Consider the following 16,924-nt stretch of genomic DNA (forward strand, 5'->3'; position numbering starts at 1 on the left):
CTATAAAGCAGCAATTAGACCTATATTAACATACACGGCGGAGACAAGACCTGACATATCTAAGACGAGACGACTACTAGAAACAACAGAGATGAAAATACTTCGACAAATATTAAAGAAAAGTCTGTTGGATAAGGAGAGAAGCGATAACATAAGAAGAGCATGCAATATAGAAGACATAAATGGATGGGTGACAAAACAGGAGTGGAACGAACACATTAGTAGAATGGCAGAGGATAGGATAGTACGAATAGCACGAGATGTCACTAAATGGACGAAGAAGTATTGGCAGACCAAAAAAAGATGATGCGATAATTTAAACAATTTAGGAGGCTAATATTGAAGAAGAAACAGGCTTTAAGGCCTACATATAAGAAGGAAGAAGAAGAAGAAAGAAGTATTAATTTATTTAAATCTCGCAATACTTCTGCCTTTGCTAGTCTATGGTTTGTGTCTAGTTCTTCATATTTATCCGATTTTTCATTAGTCGTTCCATTTCTGCCATGTAAATAATTAAATGTAGTCAATAATACTTTTCCCATCCATTCATTCTATCACATATATGTATTTGTCCTCCTTAAGTTGTTTTCAGAACGTATTTCAACCAGTGCCTTCGTCTCTTTCTTTGTCTTTCCTTATTTTATATTCTCTAGCTCTACTCTTAGGCGTATTATTCGTAACGATCTTTGATAGTTGTTAAATGATATACCACATTTCAAATAGAATAGAATAGGTTAAGAAAAATGTTGATACCACAAGTGAATAAGAAACCTGGAAAAATAAACTTGACTTGTTTGATCGTTTTCCATAACTAAGTACTAAATTATTAAAAGTAGTGTATACTTTTTTCACACTATATACTTACCTAAGATACAACAATAATTTACTTTTGTTATATTTGTAGTTCGCAGACCTCCCAAGGCTACCACTAATAAAACTCCTCATTAAAACCGATCATTATACATTTTCTTCCGTACATAATAATCATTCCTGGCGAATTTTTTTGGGTTATTACACCTAGCTATTATTCGGCTGGTTCACTATATCGTTCGCGCTACTCTCCCAACACCTATTGTGCTTACCTTTACCAACTGATCCATTGAATTGATGAAAATCTCGGTCGGTAATTATAGAGCAATTACCAAAGGTAACGGCTATTTGTTATCTTCACCTTGCGATATAATTGTGTAAGTCATAATTATTATTTAGCAGGTCTTACGTTCGAAGAAACCGAAAAAAAAAATGGCCGCCGATGAAAGATTACAGGGCCTTTATTTAACTTACGTATTTTAAAAAAGTATATAGAGGTGTGGTGAGTAAACGAAAATCCAAGAACACGGAGAGTGTAATAAGGCAATTATAGCATAAAAACCGCATTTGTGTGCACGTTAATTTAAAAATCAACAGAAAGAAAGAATAACTTATGGACAAAAAAAAATAACCCTATAAAATAATGTGCATTCTTTACGTATTTAGTGCAATGGTAGTATAGACATCTAAGCAACACTAAGGAATTTGAGTAAGTGATGAATCGCTGATATTTCAAAAGATAAATAATCGTCGTCATCGTACAATCGTTCTCGTGTTTATAATCAAACATAAGCCTCCTCCATACGCCTCAACTAATTATGTTCTATATCATCTATCCAAAGCGTCGGTCATCTCTGCTTTTTCCATCTTTAAGTGATCTCCATTCTAATATTTTTTTGTTGCATCTGTGATGGTTGAGTAAATATACATATCTCAATTTTGCTGATATTTTTCTATATCTTCCCTCCTTGTTCTTCTGTGAATATTCTTATTTTTACTTAGTCTTTCCATTTTCTTCTGTGATATTCTTAGTTTATTTACATTTACATTGTTTTTGGTGAACATTGATTTCAGATCCACATGTTCACACTAGAAGCACACATTGATTGTTTATTGATGATTTTTAAGTTCATAGGAATCCCACATGGACTTCAATTTGCCTTACAGAGTTTAACTCAAACCAGTTCCTATTTGTCTGATTACCTCTAGTGATTTTTAGGTCGTGACCAAGGTATTTATATTGTGTAACTTTTTTTCATGTAGTTTTCCAAGTTTATTGTTCCTTGGATATCCAAATTTGCCGTCAAATTTATTTTATTTTTATTTATCTGTAACCGAATATCTTTGGTTGACTATGGACCTTCGTTCTAAACCCTATTTGCATTTGAAAATATGACGACCATAGCCATCTACTTTCTATGATGACGAAAGTGCTTATGTGCATCCTGTTAGATTAGATTAGGTTCAATGTGAGTGGGCATTTAACCACCCTTCTACTGGATCTATTGTATATCATCTCTATGTTAAAGTTATACTTTAAGCGAACTCTTTTTAACAAAGTCCACTATGATACTTCTACGAAGTCGTAGAGCTCTTGTTGATAATGCTTAACTGTATTAGCCTTATCCTATCTAACCGTGGGCAGTTGCACAAAACGTATTCCACCGTCATCAGCCTGTCAGAATCTGCAATTCACACATTCTGTCAGTCCGATTTTGTTCATGTGTCACCTGAGGCAGCTGTCCTGCTAGGAGACCTACGATGATTCTTAGAATATTCCTATTCATATCTAGTAGATCTTTGGTATTAACACAAATAAAATAAGAAAAACATTGTATCTGGGCCACATACTTTGAAACGATAAATACTCTCTTCTTCATGTCATTATGCAAGAAAAAGTAGAGGGAAGACAAGGCTTGGGAAGAAAGAAGAAATCGTTGCTGAGGAATATCAGAGATTGGACTAACCTTAGTGTTAAACAGATATTTTCGTTGCAAAAGATAAGGAAGCGTTTAAAGAAGTGATCGCCAACCTTCGTTAGAAGACGGCAAAATAAGAAGAAGAAGATCTTTGGATCTCTTCTTCTAAAGTTCATGAATAAAATCCTTCGAATCTTTGAGACTTATTTGTTATTACCATTATTTACGTTTCATCTATTCCTCCCAGTCTAATATTGTTATTTTAACTGTTCTTCTTGCTATGTCAACGACAATCTCTGGGCCTATGAATGTTTCTTTTGTCGCTCCACTGGCAAGTAATCCTGATTTGCCGTTCCCTTCAATACCAGTATGTCCAGGCACCGAGAGTAAACTTACTTTTTGACTTTTTCCGATCCGAATCTGATTCTGAAGACAGTTCCAAACTAACTTGCAGATAGGCGAGCAGATATAATTTTTATAGATTTGTCCATGCAGTTCCTCGTGATTAGTTCCTGCAGGCATATCTCTATAACAGAAATTTTCGCTTTTAAGATGGTAGAGTGATGACTTTCACTAAGGTTTAGCCTTGCTATCCCTCCTTATTCCTCAGCCCCAATTCCTTGCCTTGATTTGCTTATATGAGATTCATTTTATTCGACTCCCAATCGTCCCTTCCTGAAAAGAGAACAGCAGACTGCTTTTCGAAATTATATTTAGGTTGCATTGTATCTGGTAACATTTCAACTCTTTTCAACTGAGTGATTTTTAATTACCTCCAGATTTGATCCCGGTATCCTTTTGGCCCTGCTTCCTGGCATTTTATCCATCTTCTGTATGCACCCACCTTCGTCTCCTTCATTCATATATGTAATGGAGAAAGTCCTCCCATAAAGCCGATTGGGGTAGTCGACATCGCCCCCGTTATAATTAAGAATGCGTATTGTTGAAGCCTATTTGGTTGCGTTTTGTTGGCATTTAGACCATCATTTTGTCATGCGTAATCATAGGTCTGACTACATACATATATAGCCTATACATCTGTTTGAGTTTTAAATCCCACGTTTTCCCACATATTCTTCGACGTGTCCAAAGGGAAAGCTTTGCGTTATGCATTATTCTTACCAAATGAGCGTTCCATGTTACCTGCTTATCTGGAATTATTATTTGACCTCATTCGACTATTTGTTAGTTTCTCCATACAGAGCGAGCATCCAGATGTTATCTAGGTTCCGCCTCCTTGTGACTAATACTGTTTTACTAGGATTGGCAAAGCGTTTTCCCTGTTACATTACCTTGTAAGGATATTTAATGCTCATTGGAATATTCTGGATAGTGCAAAATGTGCGTCCTGTGTATAAATTATCTTTTATGGATATATAACTCTGCGCAGGCCTACATTGCGCATGCTATGGTTTGTATAGATCATCAGCAATGAGGACAATATCTTTTACCAATCAATTTTCGATCGATATTTATGCCAGTTTAAATGAACCTAATTCTTCTTGTCTGATACGTCTCTCTAATAGTTCACTGGTTTTCTTATGGGTTGCACACTGACTACCCCATTTGAAAAGCATGGGTTAATTTTCTTATTAATTAAGGAGTAGTATCTATAATCCACACGTTATTGGGTTAGAGCTTTGACTTTTCCGTTAGGTTTTATCTTTTTCAAGGTTTCTGGGAAATTAGTGAAAGTGAGCACTAGTGGTCGGTTATATTTTATGTTTTTTTCTATTAGAGTTTTAGAAGTGATTGATGATGTTGTGTTTTTAGCCAAGTTGTCTGTTATAAGTTGTCTGTTGGGCTGAAGCCAATTAGCCTATTGTATATGTTTCATTTATTCATGATACCCATTCTAGAATTCTGAAACCCTGTACCAGCTTGCAAAAGTCTAGAAAACGGGTACCAAATGTTTTTGGAGTCACTTGGTAGTCTCTAAAAAGTGTTTGTCATCTGCTATCTAATGACTCGTAGTAATGCAAGATATGGTTGACTGTTTCAGGTTCTCTGTTACAGAGTCTGCCACTTAGGTCTTCATGAACAAAACCCATTGTATGTAATTGACTAGCGCATATTCAGTAAGGACATGTTACGACTCTTAGCTGGTTCCTGCTTGTTATCCGCAGTAATTTAACCCTATTAGCGCATTTCCTTCCAAGATATATTTTGGCAGACCTATTTATATGTTTGACCATGTATACTTTCCCAGAGTTGTGTTGTGCTCAAATTCAGGCTTTTTTTGGTCACGAACGGTGCTTATTGGCACTCCTACAACATGCTCTGGGCCCAAATATTTTCTAGGTAATCTTATTTTGTTAACAGTGCTACTCTGTTGAATTTTATCGATATTTTCAAACTAGCCTAGAGTCCGCCTTATTGCTTCTAATGGCCGTTTAACTATCTGTGCTTGTATTGGTCTGCTTTAGTTCGAAGCCTCTATATTTCTTTATAGTTTATTAATCGATAAGATGTTATTGTGTTACAAAATTTTTATAAAAGGGGAAGGAAGCACATTGGTGTGGAGCCTCCTTTTTCTAGATTAATAAAAAAAATTTCCAACTTCAATAATAAACTTCGCTTATTTTAATAAAATCTTACTATAACATCTCTTCCGATTGTTTTTTGATTTTTCATCTTTTTTAGTGCATTTAAATTATTCCTGATGGAAAAATCACAAACTAATCGTTAATGATCAGTTTGTGATATTTGTGCAAATATTCAGTTCCCAATTATACCGCTATATCTCTTCAACCGGCATTTTTATCCTCACCAATTTCGAAGACTTATTGAGATGATGACAGAACAGTTCAGTATTATATTGTATGTTTATTTTAATTTATTTAAAGTCTTTTAAAACTAACACTAAGACACGATGAATTTATTTAGTTAACTGTACAAATATATTTATTAAACTAACTCCTTAAATTCTAATTGCGCTTGTATATAGTTCATGTCTATCTTCGAACCGCTTCTAGAACCCAGTGAAATTCTCTTGACATCAGAATGGCTGTTGCGTTTCTCTGAACGTCACTAAGGTTCGATCAGGGGCATAGATAGGGGCTGGCGTAACAATATCTAGATTATAATGGTACTCAGTGGAACTAAGAATATATATTGATCGCCAACCTCAACAGAGAAGGCACCTAAGAGGAGGAGGAGGAACTAAGAAAAATGTCTTATGAATGACAGGCAATTTAAATTAAGGTTATCGATGGACATAACCAACAGGAACTACATTAAATAATAATATTAATCATTTATTAATAAGGTACTACTATTTTCTGACCCATGACCTAGTTTCATTATTTAATGCAAATAAAGTCTTCAACATGTTGTTAACAAATGTGTACGGAGCTAAACAGGGCAGAATGCGTTTTTAATGGTTCTTTCCAAACCAAAATTTGGTAAATTAGATTAGATTATCCAAAAATTTGGTAAATACTTGGATATTCTTCAGAAGTCAATATATGATGTTCGTATTTTGATCTTTTTCTTAGCTTTTTTCCCTTGTGTTGGTATATCTACTGATGTGTTTGACAATTCGTATAAATTTATTATTTTTAGGCGTTTGATCTTTCTGAAAATATTTCAGTTGGATTTTATACTAAATTTTACGTTACCATAACTTTTAATATATCTGTTATATTTCCTCGGTAATGTAATTGCCGTTAATATTGATTATATAAGAAACGTGTCACCGTGAAATAGGGTTATTTATTATATTCTTAAAAAGGAACATTGCTACGTTCACAACATTAACCGACTGCCCATCGAATGCTCATACATATGGGCAAAAACAGAAAGTAGGTGTATGCCGTGTAATTTGTCATATTCGTACAAGGGAGGAGTTGGACATCAGAAAGCCGTACGCCTATCCCGGTACAACCCTGCAGCTCCGTCCTTTCGGATGATGGCTTCTTCAAAGTCGACACGCCTTGTAATTAGTGTGAAATGTACTTATTAGGGGAATGTATTTTTTTAATCAAGCAAAGAATAATATAGACGATGGAATCGAACAATACATAACGTAGACTGAATATTAAAAATTGTCAGTACCTATCAAATTTCCTTTTTAGAACAGTTTTTCAACTTCAAGTCAAAATAAAATATTAACAAATTGGAAGATCTGTATTTATACGTTTACATTCGGCAATCAGACAGATTTCTTACTAGTCATGTGCAGAACACAAAAAATTTAAAAACTATAAATAAATTTTATAAATATATATTTATATAAATTTTCAAAACTAACATTTTAGTGTTTCATTTAGAAAATAAACTGCTCGTGTGAATTAAAAACTATTTATAAAAAATAAATAAAATAAAAATTTTTAACAAAACAAAGTTGACCAATTGTTTACAGTTTTTATCAGATATATGATTCTGTATTTCTTTCATTTTATGATTATTTCTTTGCATGCTATACGATAGAAATGTATAAAGAGATTAACCATAGTAATACAGAAGTAAAAGCATCAAATTTGTATATTGGTATAACATTTTTTATTAAAACTTTGTACAAAGTGTTGTCTAAAAATTAGAAATGCATAACGTTTTCAATCTGAATGAGATCATCCTCAGTGCATTCTGTAGTACATGTAGCTATAGTTTATTTTTATGAACGAGAGAGTAATTAGCATAATTTTAACTGGTAGCTCCGACCACCTCATGGGCGTGCTCAAGATTAATTGAAAAATTACTTTGAATAATTGTAAAAAATAAATGAATTATTTCAGTGTTATAAAGTGTTATGTGTATGTAAACAAAAGTGACCTCTTTTATCACACACTATATTAGAACTGACTGGCCTACATTAAAAAGGGTTTTAAAAAATTCACATTTTTTTTAATTTTTAAAAATTACAAAAGAGAAAAAGAGTTTTTAAAACCGTCTAAGGTATGTTAAATAGATGAATAAAAATATTAATATAAAACTTACAGCTACTTGTTACAAATCCAAATCAGATTCAGATGATGAACTTTCAGAACCAAGATTTATAATAACTGGCTCGATCATTTTATCAGTAATATTGTCCAGCTTCCACATTTTTTCCTCTTCTTTAATAGTGTGATTTACTGCCTTTTCCCAGTTTTCAGGTTTTACATTATTTACGGCCTCCAAAAACAACTGTTTAACATCATGAATTTTAAAAGTGGTATTTTTTCTTGAAACTTCACTCTTTATCTGTGCCCATACCAGTTCAATCGGGTTTAATTCACAATGATATGGTGGGGATCTAAGTACTGTCATTCCACGATTTTTGGCAATTTCATCAATTTCGTATTTTTTAAATTTTTCTTTATGAAGGGCACACAACGAATAAAGTTCCTTTCTTATAGATCCGGGATGGTACGTAATATTTTTTGAACTCAGCCAATTCTGCAAGTCTTTTTTTAACCACTTGGTTGTGGGCAGTCCTTCTATAAGTGATAACTTGCATTATCCATTACTATTACACAGTTCTTAGGAAGAAGATCTATCATTTGTTCGAACCATTCTTGAAAGACATCAGCGTTCATGTCTTCATGGTAGTCACCGGTACGAGTTGATTCAAAAGTTAATAAACCACCTTCAACAAAACCGTCTGAACTGCCAATGTGTACTATTATCAGCCTGCGTCCCTTTCCTGATGGTGGGTTTAAACCAGTAGATAAGTTATTTACAAAAGCGTGCCTTTGACTTGTAACAGTTTCATCCTGCCAAAATTTATTTGGTGTATGACCCTCGTTGATCCATGTTTCATCAAGATAAAATATTTTTCTTTTTTGGTTTCTCATTTCCTTTATGGTTCTTAGAAAATGTCTTCTCCATATGACAATATCGCTTCTTTCTAATAAAATAGACTTTCTGGGATTCTTTTTCCAGCGGATGCCTATTTCTTTTAAAAGTTTCCATAACGTACTTCGACTCATTTCTGGGTAATCCTTATCATCTCGAACTGAGACAAGAACTTTATCCAATGTTGGAAATTCTTGTCTAAAGAAGAATTCATGCACTTTCCGTCGAAGTCCTTCTTTAAAATGATATTCTATTTGAAATTTTGGTTTCCCTGGAGCATTACGTGGCATTTGAAAACTACCACATTTCTCTTCTTTAATAACTCTGTAAATCGTAGATTTCCCAACACCAAGTGTACTGCTAACTAACTCAACGGTCTCATCAACACTTTCACATAAACGTTTGTCTGTAAATGACTTAAAACAATTAAATATTAATGTTTTTTCATTAACTGTTAGAGGACCAATTTTTCGGCGTTTACACGGCACTTCCAAATTTTCCATAACACTAGTATACACAATAAACTGCACCTTGCAACTGAAGTACCTACTTTTAGTGAACTGTTAAGAATTTTGAATACGCCACTTGGACCTTCCTATATACAAAATGGAAAAATCCACTATCACATTTTCTGTGGAATAAGTTTAGAAGGTAATTATCTAGTCAATTACTGTCGTAGATTCCTGGAATTAAAGAATTAAATGTTTGATTGTTGAAACCCTTACTTCGTGAAATGCACTCATTTCAGATAAAATAAAACGTTTTATTTTATCTAAAGAATTAAACTTTATTTTGCAAATAGGCAAAGAATTAAACTTTATTTTGCAAATAGATAAAATAAAACGTTTTATTTTATCTAAAGAATTAAACTTTATTTTGCAAATAGGTAGGTACTTATTAAACTTTTATTGGTTATATATAACCAATAAAATAAACATCTTACATTTCTTGCAAATTCATTAGTACCTGTTGTGTTTTTTTTTGTATTCCATAGGGTACTGGATTGGCTGATGAATAAAGATTTAGTTTTTTGTGTTTATTTATTTCTCAAAAACGGATAATGGATACACAGATTATATATGTTATATATGTCATGTCAACTTCTTCTTCTTTTTTTCGGTTGTACCAACTGCTGAGTACAAAACTGGTTACAAACATTAAAACATAAAAATCCTAACATAGCCCCCCTTTGAAGGGAACCTTCAAAATATATAATGTAAATTTCACGATTATTGTCTTTACTAATTTTCACTTGAAGAAGCTTCATCTTGTAGAGGTAATGGATGTAGATGTCTCACAGATCGTTTTAGGACACCTTTTGTAGTGGACACAAGGGATACTCGATGAATACCATCTGGACCAGGAATCAGCTGCAAAACTCGTCCTAGTTGCCATTTTTGTGGTGGTAAGTGGTCATTACGGATTAATACCAGACTTCCAACTGAAAGTTTTGACTGTGGAGACTTCCATTTATATAGTTGGTGGAGCTGGCTGATGTATTCTTTTGAAAATCGATTCCAAAACTGTTGTTGCAAACGTTGAACAGCTTGGAGTCTTGTGATTCTATTTTCTGCTACTTCCAGTAAGTCTAAGGAAGGAAGAGAAGTAATAGGATGGCCCAAAAGGAAGTGGGAAGGAGTCAGAGGCTCGTAATCATTTGGGTCATCTGAAATTGCATAGAGCGGTCTTGAATTTAGAATGCCTTCAATTTGAATTATGAGTGTTAAAAACTCTTCATAGGTTAAAATAGAATTTAATAGAGTTCTTTTAAGATGATGTTTCATTGATTTAACTGCGGCTTCCCATAAGCCACCAAAGTTAGGACTATAAGGAGGAGAAAAATGCCAACTTATATTATTGCTAGTTGCATAATCTATTAATGTAATATGATTATTTTGAATAAACTTGTACAATTCATTGAGTTCATTACATGCACCTTGAAAGGTTTTACCATTATCAGAATAAATGTGGTTGGGTATTCCCCGACGTGAAACAAATCTTCGCAGACATGCTATAAAGCATTCTGTTGTCATATCTGAAATGAGCTCAAGGTGAATAGCTTTAGTTACAAAACATACAAACACACAAATGTAACCTTTTGTTGTTTTTGCACCTCTTCCCTTTCTGTCTTTTATATTATATGGACCTGCATAATCTATTCCAGTGACTTGAAATGGAAAAGATGGTGAAATTCTATTATTAGGTAAGCTACCCATAGGGGCAATGGATGCAACTGGCTTGTGTCTAAAACACTGAATACAATTCTTGACAATTTTTTTTGCAAGAATTTTCCCCCCAATAGGCCAATATTTTTGTCTGACTGTTGCCAATAGTAATTGCGGCCCTGGATGTAATAAATAGTTATGTTTATGAATAAAAATTAGTTTAGTAAATGGATGATTTGAAGATATAAGGATAGGATGTTTAATATTTGTTTGTAAATTAGTATATTTTAATCGTCCCCCTACACGAAGAATACCTTGCTCATCCAAAAAGGGACATAGAGAAGATAATTTATGGTTATGGGGTAATGGTTTATGAGACAGAAGAATTAGTGTGTCATTAAATGAATCCTTTTGAGCTAGTTTGATTAATGTTAGCAGTGCTTGATCAACTTCAATTGCTTGTAACGGACCCAAGTATTGATTGTTTTTATTTTTTGAATTATGAATAAATCTTTTACAATATGCAATTGTTCTGACTAACTTTAAATAACTAGAAAACTTTGTAAATATTTCTAACGAATTGACAGAAATGTTTGAAAGAATTGTTGTAGGAATCCTTTTTAATTCTGGTAATTTTGACTTAGATATATTAAATGAATATTGAGGCCATTGACTGTTTGGTTCACATAAAAACTCTGGCCCTGTCCACCACATATGGTGGTATTTTAATTTGTTTGGTAGTATGCCTCTGGAGGCAACATCAGCAGGATTTGTTTTTGTATTAATATAACTCCAATTTGAGATAGAGGTTAAATTTTGAATTTTTGCAACTCTATTACCCACAAAAATTTCTAGAGAGTTTGGATCTGTTTTTAACCAACAGAGCACTACTTGTGAATCAGACCAATAATAAAATTGTATATCATTACTAAGATTGAATAGTGATGTTTTTACTTGAATAGATAATTGTGCAAGTAATAAGGCTGCACATAATTCCAATCTTGGAATTGTTAATAACTTAAGTGGTGCTACCTTGGTTTTTGAGCATAATAATTGTACATGAAATTCTCCTTGCGAATTTGAGCTGCGTGCAAAAATACATGCAGCATATGCATCACGAGATGCATCACAAAAACCATGGATCTCTATCAATTTATACTCATTTTTTATAACATATCTAGGAATGGATAATTGATTTAATTCTGACAATTCAGTTCTAAACTGTTGCCATTGTAAAGATAGATCATCTGGAATGGGTTCATCCCATGCCATGTTTAATGACCATAATTTTTGTATCATTATTTTTCCTAGAATTATACAAGGGCTGATTAAACCTAATGGATCATAAATTTGTGCTATATCTGAGAGTACTTGTCTTTTTGTAAGTGAACTTGTTAATGGATAAATATTTTTATTAATTGAATATTTTAAAATATCTAATTGACTGTACCAGTAAATACCTAATGTTTTTGAAGCATCATTTTGTCCTAATTTTAGTATGGCTAATGAATCATCATTACTGGAAATGGTTTGAAGAACATTTGGATTGTTAGAAGTCCACTTTCTTAGAGGAAATCCAGCAGAGTTTAGAATGAATGAGACTTCTTGACATGTTTGAATTAATTCAGAAATACTATTAGAACCAGTGAGTAGATCATCTACATAAAAGTCTTTTAGAATTGTTTGTGATGCTAATGGAAATGAATTTATATGTTCTTGAGCTAATGTTTGTAAACATTTTATTGCTAAATATGGAGCTGAAGTTGTTCCATAAGTCACTGTATTTAGCTCATAAACTGAAAGGTCTTGTTCTGGATTATCTCTCCAAACAATTCTTTGTAATGACTTATGGTCATTGTGAATTAAAATTTGTCTATACATTTTTGTAATGTCTGCAGAAACTACATATCTAAACATTCTAAATCTTAGTAAAATACTGATGATATCATTTTGGACTTTTGGACCAATGTATTGTAAATCGTTTAATGAGTAGCCTGTAGAAGAAGCACAGCTACCATCAAAAACTACACGTAGTTTTGTTGTAATACTTTCTTCTTTGAGAACACCATGATGTGGTAAATAATAGTATGTTTTATTAGGATTATCTTGTGACATATCTATCTTAGTCATATGATTTAAGGAAATATATTCTTTAATAAATTGTGAATATTGAATTTGAAAATTGTTGTTTTGATTAAATCTTTTTTCTAGATTTACAAATCTGGTACAGGCTGTATTGAATGAATCCCCTAATACATCAGGAGATAGTTTTAATGATAACTTTACTACAAAACGACCCTCTTCATTTCTAGTAGTATTTCTGTGAAAATGATTTTCACATTCTGATTCATCTTTTGGCAAAACTGAATTTACAGGTACTTCTTCTAGTTCCCAAAATCTTTTTAATTGAGCATCTTCTGAATAAATTGTGTTTGCAAAATTGCATCTGGATAATGAAGTTGATACAGGACTTTTTCCTGAAACAACCCAGCCTAGTTTAGTATTTTGTAAAATAGGTAACCCGTTACCAAGATATATTTTTCCTTCTGTTAGAAGGTCCCAAAAAAGATCTGCACCTATAAGCATATCAATCTCTCCAGGTTCAAAAAATTGTTCATCTGATAATTGAATATTTTTAGGGATAATTAAAGATGGGTGGATTAGTTTTTGTGCAGGTATTTCACTGCATATGTTGGAAATCACATAACATGAAATTGTTGTTTGATAATTATCAACTCTAGACAAAATAGTCAAATTGCATTTTTTTGATAGATGTGAAGTTACTTGATTAATTCCAACTATAGATAGTTTTGAATCTATTAAAGGTATGTCAATTTTATTGCAAAACCCTTGTGTGATTAAATTGTTTTGTGAACCACTGTCTAATAGAGCTCGACAGTAATGTTGGTTGCCTACCGTATCTTTCACATAAAAGCCTACAGTGGATAATAGAATTTGTGTATTTGAATGTTGGGGTTGTATGAATAAATTGGTAGATATTGGGTTATTGGATTGTTCATGAATTAATGAATTATGTTTTACATTGCAAATTTTGCAAGGCCCTAAATAGCATGATTCAACCTTATGTCCTGTCCTCAGACAGTTTACACACAACTGTAGTTGTGAAATTGATTCTTTTCTTTGATTGATATTTAGTTTTAAGAAATCAGAGCAACTGTATATTGTATGGTTATTCTTTTTACAAAAGTTACATTTTTTGTAATGATTATTCGAATTATTGTTGGAAATTGCTAAATTAAAATGTGAATGATTTTTTGTTTTGTTTGGTTTTATATTAGAACTAGAATTAATGTTTACATTTGTAGTGTTGTGTATGATTTCCAATATGTCTGCTTTTGATTTAAGAAATTCTAAGAATTCCTCCATGTTAGGAAGTTCACCACTAAATTTTTTCTCTTTCCACTCTCGAAAAGTATTTTTGTCTAATTTTGATGAAACTAAATGTATAATTAGAAAATCCCACAACTGGTCTTTACTAATACCTATGTTTTGTAAAGATACAAGATTTTTTGATACATTGTCTAATAGTCTACGAAAACTAGTTGAGGATTCTTTAGAACAATGCTCTATGTTAAGAATTGAATTTAAATGACTATCTACTAAAAAATACTTTTTGTCAAACCTGTCTAATAATGTGTTCCAAGCTTCTTGATATAAATTATCAGTGAATGGAATTTGATCAATTAAACTTTTTGCATAACCTTCTAGTGATGCTCTCAATAAAGAAAATTTTTGAGAATCTGTCAATGATGCATTCTCATGTATTGTTGAAAGGTAATTACTTTTAAACTCCAGCCAACTGTCATAATCACCTTTAAACATTTGAAGTTTAATTTTAGGTAAAATAATATTTTGTAATGGATCTTTATTATAACTATTACAACTTAATGAATTGTTACTAGTTGGATTTGCAGACATACTTTCTATGTATGTCTTAAGAAAACTTAGAGTATCATAATAGCGCTTTTTAAATTGTTCTCTCTCCTTATAGTTCTCCTCAAGCTGTTGTTCAGGACAATTTACCTCTAATTCTAATTGAATGATTTCAAAGTCTTTATTTATTAACTCTAATTCATTAATTCTAATTGTAGCATCAGCTAATGAAGGTTTCCTATCTGGTTCTGATATTTTTATAACATCTATAAACTTTTCTACCAAAGTTAACCGCTTTTTAGCTGAACCCCTAGTTCTAATACATTTTGCTAAATCAGACATGATTATTGATTAAAGCCTCTAAATTATGAATAATAGGTTGGATAATAAGTAAGGTAAAATAGGAAATAGAATGAATGACTTACGATTACCCTCCTGTGTGTGTAGTGTATGTAGAAGACTTCAGTTCTTGTGGATATTTTTTGAAAATAGCTGTTTTTGGATGTATCCCGCTCGAAGGATCAACAATGTTGTGTTTTTTTTTGTATTCCATAGGGTACTGGATTGGCTGATGAATAAAGATTTAGTTTTTTGTGTTTATTTATTTCTCAAAAACGGATAATGGATACACAGATTATATATGTTATATATGTCATGTCAACTTCTTCTTCTTTTTTTCGGTTGTACCAACTGCTGAGTACAAAACTGGTTACAAACATTAAAACATAAAAATCCTAACAGTACCTGTTAACCTCCATAACTCCGACACTGGCAACCTTATTTAGGGATTAGTAACCCTCACAACTATTGTATTCTATTCTGCTCCAACCTTTATACCTGGTGGTCATACTCAATTTAAAATTGTTTTCCTATATACTTCTGTAAACTTGTTGACAAATATTTGTTTTTCATTGAGTCACCCGTATCAACAGTTTAGGGATTTGCATACATAATTTATTGTTTTATTACTCTCTCATACATAAAAATACACTATAGCACAAAAATAAAGTAGTGACATTAATATTTGGTTTACATATTATATTAAAAAAAAAATAATGCGACCCTAGGTCGATGACATTGGATGTAAATTTTCTTATATCCAATTATATCCAATGTCATCGACTATCGATCTAGGGTAGCATTATTTTTTTTTAATATTATGTATAATATGTAAACCATACATTGATGTAACCACTTCATTTTTGTGCTAGATACATGTACTAACAGAATGCACTGAGCATGATCTGATTCAGATTGAAATCGTCATGCATCTCTAATTTTTGGACGACACTGTTTTAAAAAATTTTATACCAATATACAAATTTGAAGTTTTTACTTCTGTATTAGTTTTTTGATTATAGTATACAACCAACTACTGAGATTTTCCCATTAATTTTATATTAACCATAGTCTCCTTCATCATACATGTCTTCCATAATCTCCTCTCGTCGCATTTCTGTCCTATTTCTTTCGGGAACTTGCCATTCCTCAATTTCTGTTAGATGGGTACAGCAAGCATGCACTGTACCAAAACATCTTATTTATGCTCTTCCATTTTGACATTAGGTTGCCATAAATAAGTTCTTCTTTCTTTTTAACTGCCCAGCGTGCAGCGCTCTACTTCATAGTTCAGTTTCATTGCGAATTTTCTGTCATATGACAAAAAATTCGCTTCTTTACATTTCGCTTGTTTTGTTCTAATCCTGCTACATACATACCTCCCTCTAGTTCTCCATTTCTCTCTAATAACGATATTAGATATCCAAAGTCCTTAATTCCCGAATCATTTCGTCTTCTAGTTGGTATTTTATTTGTATTTGTAGTTGTGTAATTCGCATTATCAAATGTTTCATTACAATATACAAAATGGTACTTACTAGTTACCATTAAGAGCTTGTCTGAACTGCTCTAGTTTTTGCTGTAATTTACTTCCTATTAGTATTTCCTATTAACACAACATTGCCAGCAGACATTAACCATTAAGACTTGTCCTATTTGAATTTATCTGTTATATTGGACAAATATAAAGACTTTTAAAAACGCATACACGAACACAATAGTTCATATAAATACAAACAATAATTTAATAGATAGTTTTCTAAAAATAACAGTTTAGGAAATGACATGCGTTTCATAATTTTCTTCTTCTTCCTCTTTATAAGCAATTCTGCTTGTTCATTGGCGGATTAATACCTCTATGGAAGGTTGTTATTCCATCTTTTGCGCGGTTGTCCGATACTTCTTCTGCCGATTGGTGACTTATCTCTTGCTATTTTGACGACACATTCTGCTTATGTGATTATTCTATTTTTTTTTTCTATTTTGTGTCCATTCATTTATACACTGTACGTTACTTTT

The 16,924-nt window shown here is 32.3% G+C and overlaps 2 protein-coding genes across 2 annotated transcripts in view; one reads left to right on the forward strand and one right to left on the reverse strand.

Annotated features, from left to right (window-relative positions):
* The window catches only part of LOC140434371 (homeotic protein antennapedia-like), a 929,636-nt gene that overhangs the window by 416,636 nt on the left and 496,076 nt on the right, over window positions 1-16,924 (forward strand).
* On the reverse strand, window positions 9,749-14,908 carry LOC140433635 (uncharacterized). The gene has a single exon (XM_072521616.1). The coding sequence runs from the start codon at window positions 14,906-14,908 to the stop codon at window positions 9,749-9,751; it is 5,160 nt and encodes a 1,719-aa protein (XP_072377717.1).

The sequence above is a fragment of the Diabrotica undecimpunctata genome, chromosome 2 (genome assembly GCF_040954645.1).
Source record: "Diabrotica undecimpunctata isolate CICGRU chromosome 2, icDiaUnde3, whole genome shotgun sequence".
NCBI lineage: Eukaryota > Metazoa > Arthropoda > Insecta > Coleoptera > Chrysomelidae > Diabrotica > Diabrotica undecimpunctata.